Source organism: Chanodichthys erythropterus, chromosome 23 (genome assembly GCF_024489055.1).
Source record: "Chanodichthys erythropterus isolate Z2021 chromosome 23, ASM2448905v1, whole genome shotgun sequence".
Lineage (NCBI taxonomy): Eukaryota > Metazoa > Chordata > Actinopteri > Cypriniformes > Xenocyprididae > Chanodichthys > Chanodichthys erythropterus.
In genome coordinates this window covers 6,543,984-6,563,688 of record NC_090243.1, presented here as the reverse complement: position 1 = coordinate 6,563,688, position 19,705 = coordinate 6,543,984, and the positions used below count along the sequence as shown (strand labels likewise).

At 34.7% G+C, this 19,705-nt stretch overlaps 1 protein-coding gene across 3 annotated transcripts in view; it reads right to left on the bottom strand.

Annotated features, from left to right (window-relative positions):
- The window catches only part of prex2 (phosphatidylinositol-3,4,5-trisphosphate-dependent Rac exchange factor 2), a 150,283-nt gene that overhangs the window by 33,342 nt on the left and 97,236 nt on the right, over positions 1 to 19,705 (bottom strand). For all 3 annotated transcript variants that reach the window (XM_067378256.1, XM_067378257.1, XM_067378258.1), the window contains 9 exons: positions 19,253 to 19,347; positions 18,764 to 18,846; positions 16,472 to 16,562; positions 12,636 to 12,764; positions 10,891 to 10,932; positions 9,448 to 9,653; positions 5,271 to 5,373; positions 4,858 to 5,001; positions 4,614 to 4,728 (listed from right to left, as the gene is read on the bottom strand). In XM_067378256.1, the coding sequence (XP_067234357.1) occupies positions 4,614 to 4,728; positions 4,858 to 5,001; positions 5,271 to 5,373; positions 9,448 to 9,653; positions 10,891 to 10,932; positions 12,636 to 12,764; positions 16,472 to 16,562; positions 18,764 to 18,846; positions 19,253 to 19,347 (1,008 nt within the window). The remainder of the gene's footprint in view (positions 1 to 4,613; positions 4,729 to 4,857; positions 5,002 to 5,270; positions 5,374 to 9,447; positions 9,654 to 10,890; positions 10,933 to 12,635; positions 12,765 to 16,471; positions 16,563 to 18,763; positions 18,847 to 19,252; positions 19,348 to 19,705) is intronic.

Genomic DNA, 19,705 nt, shown 5'->3' with positions numbered 1-19,705 from the left:
AACTATTTTAATTTCCATCCCACATGAAAAGGGGTACTGTGCTGTCTCCAAAAGTGCTTTCCATGAAAAGACACAACTGGAGCTGGCATCAACTCAATAAAGACCACATTAACACTGCATACTCATTTGAACTTCTTCCAGAGCTGTGCGCTGCTAATGAGAGCTAATGTAGTGCTGACTGTGGTAATACAGACAAAAATAGCATCGTTACAACAAATAAAGCAACAGCTCTGAACCATCTCACATATCCACGTCTGCCTGTATACCTGTGTCTCTCTATTCTAGCTGCACCTTTCTTTCACACCATCCCTTTTGTCAAGTCTCATTCTTGCTATTTCTGCCATTTGTTTCTTTCTTTCTGTCACTGCAAAACATCTAGGACTTTGTGTATAAACTGCACTGGCAGATTATTCACTTGTTTCACTCTTCCACTTGTTTTGAACTTAAAACATGTCAAAATAATCTGCCAGCACAGCTAGACAAAATATGCAATGCAATCTGGGTCGCTTTCCAAGTTAAGCTTTTTATGATATTTGATATTGATATTTCTGTATTTGCACTGTAATGCACTGTAATTCTAACACTCAAAATAATTAATTGGTTTGAGTAGGACAAACTCAAATTAAACAAATCAGTTCAGTTAAATTCATTTTCTTTTTCTTTCAAGTTCACAGAACTGACATATTTTAAGTAAACTGAACCGTTTCATTGTTTTGAGTTTTATTAACTTATTTCTTTTAATTTAGAAGAACTAGGAAGAGTAAATGCTAAAATTAAGTGCTATACCATACTATTGTTAACATGTTAGCAAATTAGCAAGTTAGCATTTTCTGAATTAGCTTGTTATAGTTAAGAAGAATTAAAATGTATGAGAACAAAATAAAGTTGTGCTTACTTAAACTTTGAATTTCTTAAAGGATTAGTTCACTTTCAAAGAAAATTTTCCTGATAATGTACTCACTCTCATGTCATCCAAGATGTTCATGTCTTTCTTTCTTCAGTCGAATAGAAATTAAGTTTTTTGATGAAAACATTCCAGGATTATTCTCCTTATAGTGGACTTCCAGACTGTTGAAGGTCAAAATTACAGTTTCAGTGCAGCTTAAAAGGGCTTTAAACATTACCAGACGAGGAATAACGGTCTTATCTAGGGAAACGATCAGTTGTTTTCAAAAAAAATGTGAATGTATATGATTTATATAAACAAATGATCGCCTTCCAAATGCATCCGCCCTTGCCGCACTTTCGTATTCTTCAAAAAGCTTATGCCGTATGTCCTACGTCTTCCCTATTCTACTTACAGAAAAAATGGAACTGGCGCTGCTTTCGTTTCCTAAGTTTCTTTTCGACTGAAGAAAGAAAGACATGAACATCTTGGATGATATGGAGGTGAATAAATTATCAGAAACATTTTATTTGAAAGTGAACTAATCCTTTAACTTAAACATTTTGAGGCAACTGATTGCCTCAAATTTTTGGAGTTTTACCAACTTATTTGGGTTTACAGTGTGGCTTAAAAGGGTAGATTAGATGAATCATCATTATCTCAACCAAACATTTCTTCCCAAATTTCCATATTTTTTGAGTGATTACACCAAAGAAATTGAATTGATTCATGGAAATGAACTGAGCTTACCAACTCTAATGCCATTTGTGCTACCAAAGACACTGTTAAAATATCCCTGTTCCATCGTATGGCAAAATCAGTCTACTGCAATGATTTTTAGGAAAATTAATGACCAAATAAAAAGTGCATTAAAATCACCAATAATTAATATTTATGTATACACAAATTAGACTTTATAAAAGTCAGAGACAGGACAGTAAGCCAACTGAATAAAGAAACTGGACAAGAATTAAGTGTCTGATCTTTGTCTGAATCCCCTGTGTGACACAATCAAGTGGTTAATGATCTGGGAAGGTATACAGAAGGTTTCAGGTTCAAACCTTTCACCATTCTAGCCGTAAGCATCCAAGTATGGTAGTGAGGGATGTGACATACTTAATATGAATTGAAATGGAAAGGCACATAAATGCAAAATTAATTCACATGAGACCAGACATGTGTTTGTTATTTTCAGATCAGGTTTGTTTCATGATGACTCTAATGACCTCATCAGTCAGAACAGATTGACTTAAAGGAGGAGATCACGTGATGACTTATTTTCTTTAAGACATATGCATGGACACAGTGTATCTGAAATTATAGCCCACATTTATCCTGGCATGTGCTAAATATGGTCTTTTCTGTAAAGACAGATGCTGTATTTGTGGTAAGACCACTAAGTCCATCTCCTAGCTTTACTCAGATGAGCAACATCAGTAATGTCAGAAGTAATTCACTCCACATTTAAACAGTAATATATAATATGTTTCATCTGGGTTTAATGCACATGTGCCTTTATTTCTTCCAACATTATATATATGTGTGAGTGTGTATATATATATAGGCCTATATATATAAATTGTACATACATGCATACATATATACATGGAGTATAAATATACTGTATATATCGCAGTCTACAGACATCCCTCTATCCCTTAGACATTTTGGTATTCTTTTCCATTCAAATCACTGAATCTTTGCAGCATGATATCAATTTTACTTGTCAATGAGCTCAGAACGTGATTCGACTGAAGATGCAAAATGGCAAATCAATACTGTCAATCATTTACAAAGATCAAGTATACCTTGGCTTTGATCTCACAGGGGTCATTTTGTAGGATCTGTCAAGTTTAAATAAATAAATAAATATGCAAGAGGTTAAAACAATACCGGTTTTGTGACAAACAAAGTCTCTACTTAAAAATAAAATAACTTTATTCATATATGTCTCTTTCTGCCTCCACAACCTTCTTGTTCTTCTCTGTTCGCTCTCTCAGTTTACATCTGCTCCACATTACACCAGAAGGCTCCCTGTCAATTTCAAGCTTATCTGTACAGCTTTCTGAAACAGCCTCTGTCTTACTATGACCAAGCTGAATTACATTATATGCAAGGCCTTTCAACACCTGCATAAAAACCACTCCAATCTCAACAAAAACCACAAACCCTGGGGGGGAAAAAAAATACACCTATACATTACAGCAGGGGTTATGTTAGGATGGGTTATGCATTATGTATAGCATATAATTATTATATGTGACAATATGGCTTCCTTTGTCAACTAGTCATTTAGACAACCCACTGACTAGTCAATTTTAAGTATATGTTATTCACATCCTTAGGGAATGCCAAAAAAAAAAAAAAAGGAAACTGTGGACAGCGTGTTTAGAATTATGAAGACTAGCATCTTCTAGCACATAGTCGCCTCATTGGCATATCCATATCAGAACAGTGACATTTTGAAGAAGGAGCGGATTTGCCTTTTCCTCATTCAATGTTCGCACTTCACATTCAGTCAATACAAATACATCAAGCTCAGCTTAAAATGCCAATACCAATGTTCAGATAGCAAGGGCATAAAAAAGGCTGTGAAGAATTGTGTTATTAGTGGAAATATAGATAGACTTTTTCAAAATGCCAATATGCCAGAGAGCACAGTGTACATAATTGTCAGCATTACACCCCCAATGTTGGCAAGCCAAACCAAAACAGTGTTTGCACATAATGAGACAATATTTCTTGAGTAACCCGTCATACATTTTCCACTGGCCTCAAATCAAGCCAAGGCTGTACTTGATCTCTGGTACAATTGGCAGGCTCGCTTCCATTCAAATCCCAACTGTAATATGCCCCTATGGCACGCGTAACACATTGAAACTTGGCTGACCTCGGCACACTGTAACCAATTACTGGCGAGATCTACACCAGATGCTTACCTTGTGTGCTATAAAGCAAACATCAGCTGCACGGAGACCATGTTATTAGGGTCCTGCATGATGATTATTTTCCATAAACATATCAAATTCACTAATTTTCTGAGTATCAGTGCTGATGTTCAGGTTTTGGAAACAACTTACATGTTTCAACAGTCATTTTAATGTCTCGAGAGGCCTCTGGAAGACTTAAACATACAACTAAAGAACCAAAGGAACATGAAGCCGGTGTAAAACCCTGCTCTGGAGCTAACTAGATGGGAATATTACTATAATATACTGCAGAAATGTTCCTGGAATACCTTCCCAGAATGTTTGGGTGCCCACATATTTTTGGCTATATAGTTTATCTGAGACATCAGTTGTGGCTATGAAATAAAGTCAGTTTTGACAGACTGATGAACTGAACTCATCTTGAGGTCTGGGGGTTAATTCATCTTCATCTTAACAAAAAAATATTATACAAACAGACTGGCATAATTATGGGCAAAGAGCCAGATGTCTACATCTTTGAACTTGAATTAAAGCAGTTTCAAATGTTTATGTATTTGTCAGTTTGAAAAAGTGATTTTTTTTTTTTTACTTGATAATTTAATTCCGTTGGCACTCCCAGTTCCCCCCACAGGGAAGAGATCCAACTGAGCAACCATAACCACTTAAAAACTCCTAGAATTCCCAACTCCACCTCATCATGAAATACAATGACAGCTTTACACTTAGATATGAAGGTGTAGATAGAAAATTTTGAAGTTTCAGAGCTGAAGTTTGACTGACAGGTGGAGCAGACATACCGGAGTCTCTTGTAGTACTGCTTGACCTTCTCCAGAGATCCAGCATTGATTTGGGCCTGATACTCCTCTACTGACACATTTTCTCGGTAATAATATCCCTCCATACTCTCCAAGGCTATGAAAGAAAAATTACATTTTTCAGACATTTAGTTATGTATTATTTACATTATTATTTTAAAAAGAGCATAATTCAGCACTTTTTGGCATGCTTCAGGCTAACTATGTCCATTCAAACACATCGTACCCTGGGTGAACAGGACGGGGTAGATTTTGAAGCTACCACCATGTCTTAGTCTCTGGGGTAACTGCTGGAAGTAGAACGCCTCCAGGTAAAAACAGACCTTCAAAGCCTGCCGTGTGCCCTCAACTTGGTATGAGATGGGCATGTCTGCAGAGAAAGACACAAAGCCATCAGCATGATGGAGTCAGGATTTATGAATACAATATTTTATGCAAACACACTGCTTCAAGTGACTTCTTGAATTCAAACGCTGCCAATATTATAAGTAAATACATACATAAAGGAATAAATTTAGTGTAGTTTAAAGGTTCAAATATATTTTGGGGACACTTGAAATATACTGTAAATATACTAGTACATTTGACTTATATTATTTCCTGTTCAAAAAGGAAGTTGCTTCTTCCAAGAGTACTCACTGGCAACAAGAGGCTCTCCTTCAAACTGCCGGAAGTAAAAGGTGACCTTCTCCAGGTCTATGAGAGCAACTTGTGTATCTTCTAGCATGGCCTGCTCATCAGTCTAAAGAAAAAGAAAAAAAAAAAAAAATCACATAACAAAAGTGCAAAACCATTACTAAACTACAACGTCCTCTTATGTGAATATGTGTGAATGTGTTTAATGAAAAAGTGTGTTTAAGTTCTAATAGTACGAGTGGAATATTACAAAAAGGTATATAAACAAAACACAATTATAACTTCCTGTTGGCAGACACACTAAGGAGTAGAAGAAGCATAGAGATTTATCTTTTTTCATCTTCTGCTCTATTTCTTCTCTACTTCATCTTCTGTCTGCGTACACACAGTATGCCCATGGCTGCGGATGAGACCATCCACATACAAATCTGAACAAGTCTGGTGTGAGAATTGCGGGACCATTCCTCACACATCTGAAAGCGACACCTCTGTCTGATACGTGGGCTGACTCTCTCGAAGATTCCCATGTGCCAGATGCCACAATCCTTTCATCTGGGGGGCCTACGAAAGCTGCCAAGCGATATCATGTCAAGAAATTACCTTCGGGTTGCTCTCTGCCGCCTGCTCTCCTTCCCCTGAGTGTGTTTGGGGGTGGAGGGGGAAGAGCGTCAGTGCTGCAGAGATAAGACTAAAGTCTAAAATGCTGGGAATCTTCGTATTACATGTGGGTTTAGTCTCTGCAGCAACTCGGCCTGACTACATGCTTGATTTAAATATGTCTGTCTTAACATACTCTGCATCTAAACCTCCCGCTGTATCTCTTTATTTTCCTCAAATAACAATTACAAGTTACTACCCAGCTAACAGTGAATGTTCTCAACATTCTAACAAGGTTATCACAAAGTTATGAACAAACATTCCCCAGTAACATTAAAAGAACATTTGATCAAAGTTATTTGGTCTTTACAAAAAATTTGTGTAACATTTTAAGTGTTGCTACTTACTACTTGTTTCAGAATGTTCAGAGAACATTCAAAAGTAAAGTTCCCATAATGTTTGCACAATTATAAAATTGACATTTCCCACAATGATTTCTCTAATGACAGAAAGAAAATGTCCAAGAGCTTTTTTAATGGATGTTTTGAGCATTCAGAAAACACTGAGAAACAAAGTTTTCATATTTTAAAGGAGACACATTATGCCCCTTTTATAAGATCTAATATAAGTCTCTGGTGTCCCCAGAATTTGTCTGTGAAGTTTCAACTCCAAATACCCCACAGATCATTTATTATAGATTGTCAAATTTGCCCCTATTTGGGTGTGAGCAAAAACACACCGTTTTTGTGTGTGTCCCTTTAAATGCAAATGAGCTGCTGCTCCCAGCCCACTTTCCAGAAGAGGGCAGATAGCTTCAATAGCTTGCACTTTGATTGCTCAACAACAACAAAGCTGGAGAATCTCACGCAGCCAAAATGACGATTGTCAGTAACGGTGTTCAGCTTTACATTGTTCAAACCGGAGTCGAACACTGATGGAGAGACTCAGGAAGAAGTTACAACTTATAGAATGTAACTGGACGTTTCTGAATGGTTAGTGGATAAATTTATGTAGTTGCTGTGGAGTTAATTAAACTCATCGACTAGCATGTGCCATCATCTTTTGTGCAAATCCAGTGTTGAATTGACCCTCATTTGTGAAGCAGTCCGGCGTAACATGACAGCATGGCAACAACACACTACTACAACTCCTCTTCCTCTTCTCTAAAAGAAGCCTAACATGGCCTCACCCCCGTTTATGTAAATTTTGGGGTTTGTGAGCATGCTTTGCTCAAACTTTTGCCATGGCGTTAGAACTGATACACCATTGTCGCTTACGGAAAAAAAAATGGAAGCGCCGTGGGTGGAAACATGCAGATTTAAGGCCGGAACACACCAAGCCGACGGTCAGCCGTCGGGCAGTTTTTGTTCATCAACCGACTAAGTTTTCTCAGTGTGTTCCGCACTGTCGGCTGAAGCTGGTCCTTGTCAGCTTTTTTTCAGCCGATTTGATGTTGAATCGGCGTCGGTCCATCGGCTATCTAATCATTCTAATTCTGAATGGCTGTTCAGCAACTGCCACCTGCTGGTAGGGAAAGGCATTTTATTTTGTGCATGTGCAGAGTTGGTTTGGTGTGTCAGGCCAACTTTGGACCCAGACACTGCCGACGTGAGCCAACCCTGCAGTCTGCTTTCGTCGCCACTAGATTGTCGTGTCGGCTTGGTGTGTTCATGCCTTATGGGGCGGTAATATTATAATAAGACTGAAGATAGAAAGTCATACAGGTTTGGAATGACATGAGGTTAAGTAAATTATGTCTGAATTGTAATTTTTGAATGAAATATTAATTGAAATATGAACAACAAGAGAAATAATCATCTCTAATATCCTTCGGCTGAGAAACATTCATATTTTACCTCTGTCATAAAGTGACTCTGGGTGCAAATAAATCTTTCACATAAAGAGCATCCCCAGGCGCACAAACAAAGAAATGTAATCCTCTGGCTTCAATCACAGCCAGGTGAAATCTGATCTGGAGTCGAAGCCAGAGACAGAAACACTTTACAAGACATGATAATCCTGCATTATCCCCTGGTCTGTTGGTTTGCCCGCAGATTGTGTAAATTGCCAGTGTTTGGGAGAACACTCATGGCTACAGTCATCAATTCAATAAGACAGCAAACTCCACTGAGTCACAATACACAGATGTGGATCTGAACTTGCAGCTGGTTGCAGTAAACAAAAAGCAGATGTAATCTGCAGGGAGGAGAACAAACAAATGAAGAAAGTAGCTCAGGGATACTGTCGGTCTATCCACACAATTTTCTGTTAAATGAAGAGTTATCTCACTCATTAAATGCGTAAAATAATGGACTTTAGGTCAGATGTTAAGCAGCAGGTATGCTCTGTACTGATCCTTACTGCCATTAAAATAAATCCTCACCACAGCGATAGTGCATCAGTCTTTGAAATTTAAATGTTTTTTATACAATTAGGTGTTTTTTTTCTTGCAATTCAGTAAATTTCTGTCATTTGATTTGAATTTCAAACAAAACGAAGCAAAGCAAAGCAAAATAAAGCAAAACAAAGCAAAGCAAAGCAAACTGAATCAAAGCAAAACAAAGCAAAGCAAATCAGAGCAAAGTGAATCAAAGCAAAGCAAAACAAAGCAAAGCAAATCAAAGCAAAATGAATCAAAGCAAAGCAAAACAAAACAAATCAAAGAAAAGCAAAGTGAATCAAAGCAAAGTGAATCAAAGCAAAGCAAAACAAAACAAATCAAAGAAAAGCAAAGTGAATCAAAGCAAAGCAAAGCAAAGCAAAGCAAAGCAAAACAAAACAAAGTGAATCAAAGCAAAGCAAAACAAAACAAAGCAAAGCAAAGTGAATCAAAGCAAAACAAAACAAATCAAAGAAAAGCAAAGTGAATCAAAGCAAAGCAAAGCAAAGCAAAGCAAAGCAAAGCAAAGCAAAGCAAAGCAAAGCAAAACAAAACAAAGTGAATCAAAGCAAAGCAAAACAAAACAAAGCGAAGCAAAGTGAATCAAAGCAAAGCAAAACAAAACAAATCAAAGAAAAGCAAGGTGAATCAAAGCAAAGCAAAACAAAACAAAATGCAGAAAATAAAACAAAGTTTAAAAATCAAAGTTTTAAAATAAAAGAAAGCAAAATAAAGCTTTACAATAAAACAAAAATAAAATAAAACAAAATAAAACAAAATTTAAACCCCTGGTATTGAAAGAGAGCTATAATTCTGAAATGCTAGTATTCTCATACATTTTATTAATTTTTTTAACATTATTAGGTAATTATAGGTTGTATGATTTTTATTATGTATTTGTTGCCATCATTTTATAAACTCATTATACTTCACATCACTCTCATGGCTTATTGCTTTAACAACTAGCAACATCTTTATAGGCTACACATCACAGACACAAAACACCATAATGTTGCAACTAAGAAGGCTGTGATAAATCCTGCTGCGGTGTGAGATGCTGGCCACATTGAGCAGGATTTCAACAAACATTCGAGTGCCATACATGGCCCTCGGTCTGAAATATATCCAACCCAAAGTAGGATGTCAGACAACAAAAGGCTGGTGAGGCTTATTTTAAGCCCACTGACCGTAGCAGGTACTCACCAAGTTGGGGGAGAGCAGGGATTGGAAATGGAACAGAAGACCAGCAGAGGAGATCTGCTCCAGCCAGCGGCGACTGGCTTCCTGACTTTCACTCTCAGAGCCGAGAGCTTGATTTAACACGGCCAACAACTGCTCTGAGAAAGAGCAAACCGCTGCCACCAGACTCTGACTGAACACCATATCCCTCCTCAGCTGAATCTCTGAGTCTGAGAGAGAAAGAAAGAGAGTTAAATTAGCATAATATAGTGAAAAATCTAAGCCATTAGCTTAGTTAGCTGTTTTGTATGACATGAGAAAGAGTAAATGATGACTTGGTCATTCTCCACAATTTGCCCAACGATTGACCCTTTGCCAGATTGATTGATCTAACCAATCATAAAACAGAATCTGCCATTGTCCAACAAAGCAGTCAGAGGAGTTAGTGGATTAACACTGGTGAACTTGAAAAATTGTGTGTACTGATGTCTTTCCGCGGTTGAAACAACATACCTTTCTTATGTTCGATCATGTTTATTTGATGCAATAATTTAACTAGGAAGAGATGATCGGTTCATGAGCCGCTTCGCTACAGCGATCTGTCACGACACATAAAAGAGCCACAAAACGGTATTTATTGTTTCTCACTGCGTGAGAACATGATGTTAGGCTTGTCGGACGCAACAGTAACTAAAGGGTGCAGGTCTTTGCGAACGATCAATTTGCCAATGTAAATCCGTGGTGAAAAATAAGTATAAGTGGGACGCACTTTTAGATGGCATTTTATGCGTGCCTGTCAATCAACATCAGAGCGCCACCGTCAGGCTGAATAACGCAAGGACAACAGACCTCTGCCAAAAGTGTGTCTGCATGTGTTCAGCGATTAGAATATAAAGCTTACAAAATGTTTATTATAAACTAGCACTAAGACCCAGAATCCACCCTACCTAAATTTACGTTGAGGAGCCGCTGCTGATCAGAACAAAAGAGTGCTGACAAATGATCTGAAGACAAATTAAACCATTTTCTCCCTTTCCAATGAACTCAAAACACATTAGACACCATAACAAAAGGCTGCTCTTTGTTCCCAGCCAAATGTGTTTAATTTAGCTGGATTTTCTAGTTATAACCTTGAGAAATAGTGTCTTTTTATTAAATTATATTTCCTTAAGGGGATTACAGATGTCTCTGAGGGCTCTGCTCATGTGGATAATTTTTCTCGAAGGATGCTGGGCTGCTGTTGCAGGTATAAGAGAACTGCTGTGTGGAGGAATTCTCCACTGAGAGTAATTTATTCAGGGTGACCTCAAAAGACTGCCTACTGTTTGGTGTGACAGATTATAGTGCATAAAATATGAATAAGTGTATGGTGGAGAGACCGTAAATGATGAATGTTCATTATGTGTCATGTATATTTATAGTATTTGAATAATATGCATAAGTGAATTTGCTTTAATCGACACTCACCTGTGTATTGCAGTAAGACCAACAGTAGCCGCGTTTTCACCTCTGAGAAAACATAAAAAGCAATGTGAATCATTAAACAAGTTAATAAAACTTAATAAATATCAGTACAGGCTCAGTCTCCTTAGGATCAGATTTAACACATTTAACCATTGGCTAAGTGAATGACATGAATAAGACACAAGTAAAGTGAAATAAAATAAAATAAAATAAAATAAAATAAAATAAAATAAAATAAAATAAAATAAAATAAAATAAAATAAAATAAAATAAAATAAAATAAAATAAAATAAAATAAATAAAATAAAATAAAATAAAATAAAATAAAAAAAATAAAATAAAAAAGTAAAATAATAAATTTTTTTGCTCATCAATAACAATTCTGGTTATTATTATTAATAATAGTAATAAAGTGAATATTTCATTTTCTGCTGTCTAAAATAAAATAAAATAAAATAAAATAAAATAAAATAAAATAAAATAAAATAAAATAAAATAAAATAAAATAAAGTTATGCTCATTGACAGGAAGCAATTCTGGTTATTATAATTATTAATAATAATAATAATAAAGTGAATATTTCATTTTCTGCTGTCTATAGTAAAGTGAATAAGATGCAGGTTTTTGCACTGAAATATTACACAGAATTGGCACAATAAAATAAAATAAAATAAAATAAAATAAAATAAAATAAAATAAAATAAAATAAAATAAAATAAAATAAAATAAAATAAAATAAAATAAAATAAGTTCTGCTCATTGACAGGAAGCAATTCTGGTTATTATAATTATTAATAATAATAATAATAAAGTGAATATTTCATTTTCTGCTGTCTAAAATAAAATAAAATAAAATAAAATAAAATAAAATAAAATAAAATAAAATAAAATAAAATAAAATAAAATAAAATAAAATAAAATAAAATAAAATAAAATAAAATAAAATAAAGTTCTGCTCATTGACAGGAAGCAATTCTGGTTATTATAATTATTAATAATAATAATAATAAAGTGAATATTTCATTTTCTGCTGTCTATAGTAAAGTGAATAAGATGCAGGTTTTTGCACTGAAATATTACACAGAATTGGCACAATAAAATAAAATAAAATAAAATAAAATAAAATAAAATAAAATAAAATAAAATAAAATAAAATAAAATAAAATAAAATAAAATAGAAAGTTTTGCTCATTGACGGTAACAATTCTGGCTATTATAATTATTAATAATAATAATAAAAGGAATATTTCATTTTCTGCTGTCTATAGTGAAGTGAATAAGATGCAGGTTTTTGCACTGAAATATTACACAGAATTGGCACAAATAAAATAAAATAAAAATATTTTTAATGTTAATAACATTTCAATTATTATTAATAATAATAATAATAATAAATTGAAGATTTCATTTTCTGCTGGTATAGTCTTGTAAACACATCAGACTGGACTATAATGTTTATCTGCTTGTTTATCCTGCAAATTCATCACATTTAGCACTTACACACAGCAGCGTAAGGAAGTTAAATTGCAGGAGAGTGCTTTTTCAGCCATTGCTGACAACTGACCTGTGGGGTTTATGCCAAATATTCACTCTCTCCCCTCCATAAACTCACATTTTCTAGTGTGTGCTTCAATAATTCCCTTCAGCTTCTCCTGCGGCTGCATCTAGCCCTAACAAGAATTGCTGGAGTGGTTGTTTTTGGCCAGGATTGTATGTATGTGGTGTGTGTCTGTTTTGAAACCACTGACCTTCCGCAAACTTGGCGATAGTGTGTGTGAGAGCCTGAACGCTGCTGGGCAGGTTCCACGGATCCTGCTTGACATGAAGCCGCAGTTTCTTGGTGCAGTTAAGCTTGGGCTCCATGTCCTGGTGGAACTCTGTCCAAAAACAATCACAGGTTCATTGGAGTCAAACGTGCCTGATAATACATGGCCAACACTGACAGACACTAAACTGTGGAATACACATTTATGCAACACACAAGACTCTGTGGAGTGGGATCAGTAGGGTCTAGTGCTTTGAAAATATGTTAGCGCCGATGTCCTTATAGTGGATGGCCCTGGACATAAAAGGTGTCAACGCTTGTTACCATGCTGATGATAAAAAGCTATAGTGCAGTGACACACTTATGACATTTCATCTCACACACACACCTATCCGCTTCCTGCTCCGTTTGAGGAAAAGGAGGGGGGCTGAAATGGTCTTACATCATTCAAATAATTTCAGCGATTATATAATCATTTCCTTTGGGCTCTCTGCGGTGATGTAAAACATTTTCAGGAATCTATCTACTAACAGAGAAAGACAAGATTCACAACTGAGACAGTTGTCAGGGCCAGTGCAAAATCATGATAACTTTTAAAGAAAACAGAATGGTACATACTGCAGTGTGAAAAAGTTTTGTGCGAAAAAGTGAATATTATTATAGCACATAATAATACTGAACATATAACCATAATTTATTAGTAGTAATTAGGATATGAGGCCTAAATAATAATAAAAAAACAAAGATATGAAATCCAAAGTATGTAAGGTAGTACAACTAGATCTCTTTCATTGAATCCAAAAGGTTTTAACTATATTTTGCTACATATAAAGGTATTTTAAAGAATTTGAAGTGTCAAAATGTCATTTGGTTTAACCGTCCAAAGGCCAATACAGCCATTTCATTTGTGATTAAAATCTTAAAATTTAATAAATGTATATACTTTTTTTTATTCTGGCATGATTTTATAACATCATATATCAACATAGTGCAAAATGGTATTAAAATTATGTGTAGAAGTCGTTGCTTTGTTATGAGAAAGAATGTCCGGAAAATTTAATTTCATTGATGTCATTTGGAGTAACCAATATAGAGGGACCATTTTGGACCAAGTTATGTGGTCTATCATGTGACAGGATGTGACATCATTCAGACCCCTGTAAAAGACCACATGGTTGTAAAGCAAAGTAACTAACTCTCTCTTAACTATTTGAAAAAATCATGTTTCTTATATGCATGTCCCGAAACATCAGGTCATTCGGAACAACCGCTACAAAATATGGAAAATGTAATATTTTAAAAACTTGGACTAAATATAAAATGTTTGATTGTCCTTTTGCTAGCTAGCTTGCTTGATATCAGCCTGTTAACATTGTTTGAAAATATGGTATACCCAAAAGTGTCATTCAGTATAACCACATTTTTTATAAATTATAACCAAAATTTAGTAAAAAAAAAAGACAAAAGCAGTGTTAATTGATTATAAAAACAATCTAATTGTTAACACTTAATAAAACTGCAAAATTAAATATATCTCATTGTGAATTATATCTCACATTTTCATCAATGACCCATATATGGATACAAATGTATTGTTTTTAAATAATAATAATCATTATTATTAAAAAAAATAAAATGTAAATATGCTGATACAGATATAAAGCACATATTAATGCCTTATTCTGCAATTCTACATTTCTTAATCCTACCCAATACCTAAACTCTATTTATTTATTTATTTATTTTTTTGCTGAGCCACACACAAAATAATCATTTAGGAGATTTAAAAATGGGAGTGTTTGTGTGGCCATAGTCTTGTCACTAGCTCCATAATAAACAGCTCAATTTCTAATTCTTAAATCCCATTTTCTCACTTGCACGCATGTGAGAGCTTAAATAAACAAATCACATGTACAGGCACACAAGTTATAATCAACCGTTAAACTGTGAGGATTACATAGTAATCTGCTCATCTCCTTACAACAGCAAAGCAGCAACATTTTGTGGAGGTACAGAACTAGATTCAGACCACACACACAGATAGTGCCAGCTTTGGCTGACTCATCACTTCATATAAGATTTATTTCCCAGGCAAGAGTCCCCTGCTTTCAAATATCACTAGAACAATGCCTTCTCTGTTTATTATCCTACCATATGACCTTGAGCCACATCCTGTGTGAAACTGTGCCTTTGGGAATAAACTTTATTATCACACAAACCAGTGACTCAGGAGTTATTGCAGGTTGCATTAAAGTTTGTTTCTACAGACAATACTCTGAGGGGTTCATACCTGGAGCTGTTTATCTTTCATTCAGCTTTAGGCTCCTTAAATTAAACATTTTGATGTTTAAAGAGATTAAATCATTCAGGGTATTATGAGTGAAACTAATTTAAAAGTGAGGATCACTACACCCTGTTCTACTGGAGTGCACTTGAAGTGAAAACTGTTAATCATTACGCAAATAAAAAATAGTGTCAGATATTGCCTTTTTGTTTTATGTTTAATTCGATGTGCATATCTTTCCATGCAGTGTTTGATAAAATAAAATAAATAAAATAAAATAAAAAGGCACCATAATAAAAAATAATTACATTAAAAAGCACAGTAAAATAAAATAATAAAATAGGCACTGTAATAAAAAATAAATTAAACTAAATTAAAAGTCACAGTAAAATATAAATAAATAAATAAAATAGGCACCAATTAAATTAAAGACAGTAAAATAAAAATGAAAATAAAATGAAAATGAAAATAAAAATAAATGAATGAATGAATGAATGAATAATAAAATAAAATAAAATAAAATAAAATAAAATAAAATAAAATAAAATAAAATAAAATAAAATAAAATAAAATAAAATAAAATAAAATAAAATAAAATAAAATAAAATAAAATTGCATATCTTTCAATGCGGTGTTTGTTATAAAATAAAATAAAATAAAATAGGCACCAATAAAAAAAAATACATTAAAAAGCACAATAAAATAAAATAATAAAATAAATAAATAAAATAGGCACCAATTAAAGACAGTTAAATAAAACAAAAATAAATAAAATAAAATTTGTATTAAATAAAAAAAAAAATGTTCATAAGATATTCATAAGAGCATTTGTGGTAATTTTTGGATTACACTGTTTGTTTGGAATGACCCAACAAGCCGTGTTCCTTTCAAGGGTGCAAAAACGTCACAAAATCTAGAATGAGACAGAGGAAGTGACCCAGACAATCTCTATGAGTCCAATGTCCTAGTGTCCTCAGATCAGAGAGAGGAAATGTCCTGGACTCTCTATCTCTCTAGTAGTCTGGTGTTTTTTATCTGTCCCAGATAAAAACGAATTGCACAGATTTGATTAGGATGATTTGTGGTAAAGGACAAAGCTGAGGTTGGAGCAGTCAATCACTGAGACCCCACACACCACTCAAAGGAAACCCCCACTTTTAGCCACACTTCCTTTTGTCAACCACCCTGAAATACACATGGCCCAGATTTATGTCACTCATTTTTCCCTCTTCCTTCTCTCTCTTGCACACACATAACTGACTTCACAAGGAGACGTTTCAGAGTGGCAGTTCAAGAAAAGTTTGAAAATCCATTGTCGGAGATCCCTGGAGATATTTTTGAGAATGTAATCTCATAAACATGTATAGTTTGAGTTTTTAGCACTTTGAGTGAAGTCCAACTTAAGTTATGCAAACTATAACAAAAAGTGCACTGAGCCATGAAAGTCACTTTAATGAATATTGTCTGTGTGAATAAGTATGTGCCAACAGGAATAAAACACAGTTTAGTTCATTAACATAAGGATCTCTTGATACCTTGAAGTCCTCGTCCCGGAGTGAAACACTTTGTCTGTTCAAAGGCTCGTGTCACGGTTGCCCCTTTCAACAAACTGGTGATGGACTCCACCTGAAAATGAGATCAGTACATCATAGAAAATTAATGTGTTGACTATGAAAATATCGATAAACTCATCATGAGTACTTTTGGGTTTCAAAACTCAGTCCCACTGGTGGTCTAAAGTGCCCAAGGAGGCAGTTTGCACAAACAAAGCCCCCTTGTACTCCCACCCCGTCAGCCGGAAAACATTTGTGTTGCATGTGAACTGGGAGTGTTGTTCTCCCGGAAACCTGCATGCTATAAAGCAAACATCAGGCAAGAGGGATGCAGTGAGCCACACTTCATTTTACTGGTGATTGAAACATCCTCATTAAAAAAAAGTGTGGAGAGTGAGACAGAACAGATTGATCTCTGGGGGAAATGACCACAGCCATGGGGCATTATGTGAGAGGCTTCAGCCTGTTTTTAGGTGTCAATGAGGTCAAAGGGGAAGCTAAATCTTCATTTGAGCAGTTGTGTTAAAGCAAAATGGAAGCAAAACCACTAAATAAAATGTGACTCTGGACCATAAAAAACAGTTATAAGTCGCACGGGTATATATGTAGCAATAGCCAACAATACATTGTATGGGTCAAAATTAGATTTTTCTTTTATGCCAAAAATCATTAGGATATTAAGTAAAGATCATGTTCAATAGAGATATTTTGTAAATTTCCTACTGTAAATATGTTTAAAAAAGAGTAGATATGCATTGCTAAGGACTTAATTTGGACAACTTTAAAGGCGATTTTCTCAATATTTAGATTTTTTTGCACCTACAGATTCCAGATTTTCAAATAGTTGTATCCTGGCCAAATATTGTCCTATCCTTACAAATACATAAATGGAAAGCCTTTTTTTTTTTTAGATGATGTATAAATCTCAATTTCAAAAAATTGACCCTTATGACTGGTTTTGTGGTCAAAGGTCACAAATTATAGATTTTTATAAATAATAATTCAATAGTAAACTTATTTTGCTTTAATTAAAAAATAAAATACAAAAATATTAAATATTATTAAAATAATTATTCAATATTCAAATGATTATTATTTGTCTATATATTATTACAGGTCAGAGGTCACCCTTTCCCCAGAAATCGACTCTCTTGTTCCGAAAGCCAGTGATTATAGTTTATAAAGTTTTAAATATGATCCCCAGAACCCGTCTAAAGACGAGGGGAAATCGAGCTTTTGAAGTGGCTGGCCCCACGCTCTGGAACAATCTTCCAAACTCTGTCAGAATGGCTTCCAGTTTATCTGAGTTTAAATCATGCCTTAAAACTCATCTTTTCTCTCTCGCATTTGGTATATAATATGTAGGTATTTGAGTGTATTTATGTATGTGTATATGTTTATGCATGTATGTGTATGTCTATATATGTGTATATAATGTGTATTTATGCATGTGTATGTATGCGTATGTATATATGGATGTGTATATATATGTGTATATGTAGATATGTGTGTATATAGTGTCTATATTTCTCTGCCTTCTGTTTCTTTGTCTTTTAACTGTTTCTTTCATACTTTATGTACACTCCTCTTCTAATTGTTGTACAGCACTTTGGTCGGCCTTTGGCCGTTTTTAAATGTGCTCTAGAAATAAACCGAACTTGAACTTGAACTTGAAATATGGATATTTTTCGAACAAAAACCCATCGCTTCACTTCAGAAGGCATTTATTAACCCAATGGAGGCCTATGGATTACTTTTATGATGGATGGATGCGCTTTTTGGAGCTTCAAAAACTATGCAATGCAATCACAAAGCTGGGAAGAGCCAAGATATTATTTAATATAACTTATAATAAGATATTATATAATATAAATACAGATTGTGTTCGGCTGAGAGAAGAAAGTCAGATACACCTAGGATAATTTTCATATTTGGGTAAACTGTCCCTTTAAGTAATGACTTGCTATATGTCAAACTATTTTAAACAATGTTTTTGATAATTCATATTTAATGTGCGCTGTTTTTATGACAACTTATTAATGGATTACATGTAAAACTTTAGTCATGTCACACTATATTAATTTACATAAAACGAACACTGTTATTAATAATATTATAAATAAGAATAAGAATAATAACAATAATAATAATTATTGTTGTTGTTATCATTATTATATATGCCGAATTTTATATATATACTTATATACAGTTCACATGAACAAATGCTCTACATTACATAGTATACATTTGTTGGACCTCACAGCAAACACACACCTGGCTGAAGAGATGCTCCAGAAAGCCATGTAGCTTCTTTTGTTTGTCGTGAGATATCCACACACTGGTCGGCATCTCGTCACCTGTATGTGATTGTGTGTGAGTGGAGAAAGGGTGAAGCGGTAATCATTAAAGGATATATACATTCAACACAAAGCCCTCAGCACATTAGTTTCATTAGTGTGGTAATGCCATAACAATGCAAATACGTCTCTCCACTCCTCTTTCCTGTCCTTCTCTTCCTACATCTGTTCAGCAGTTAGCATCAAATGGCCATCAACTTGGCAGACACTGTGTTTTGGCGGGTTCTGTTTGACTAAGTGGAAAATGCGTGCTTGATGTGCAGTGCAACGAGATAAGAATCAGCCTGAAAGGCACATCCAAGCTCTTGCCAAATTTGATTAGAGTCATGGTGGATGTATCAGGGGAGTGAACTAACAACGGTGTTGTGTTGTCAGATGTGTGCAGGATGATATCTGGTTGCGTTACCTGAGTCCATCTCATCGCTGTGCACATAAGAGCTGCAGTGACTGCTGCAGATGCTGGTGAAGGACGCTATGGAGTTTCTGTTGCTGTTACAATCACTGGAAGCAATCAGATGAACATTCATGTGTTACGAATAAATTACGACTACTGATACCCCACCATGGTTCTGAAGCCACAAACAACACACATTAAACAACATTCCTAAATACTTCTGTAATGTTTTAAATCACAGAGCATCTATTAAAGTGCCCCTATTGTGCTTTTTCGAATATTATCTTTTAGGGCTGACCGATATATCGCATGAGATTGTCACGTGCATTTCGTCAGTAAAGCCGGTTCCCTGATTACCGTTAAATCGCCATCACCTGCTTTCAAATGGAGCGGCATTTAATAGACAGAGTTCACTGACAAGCCACGCGATATCACGTTCACTACCAAAAGCGATTCATCTGCGAT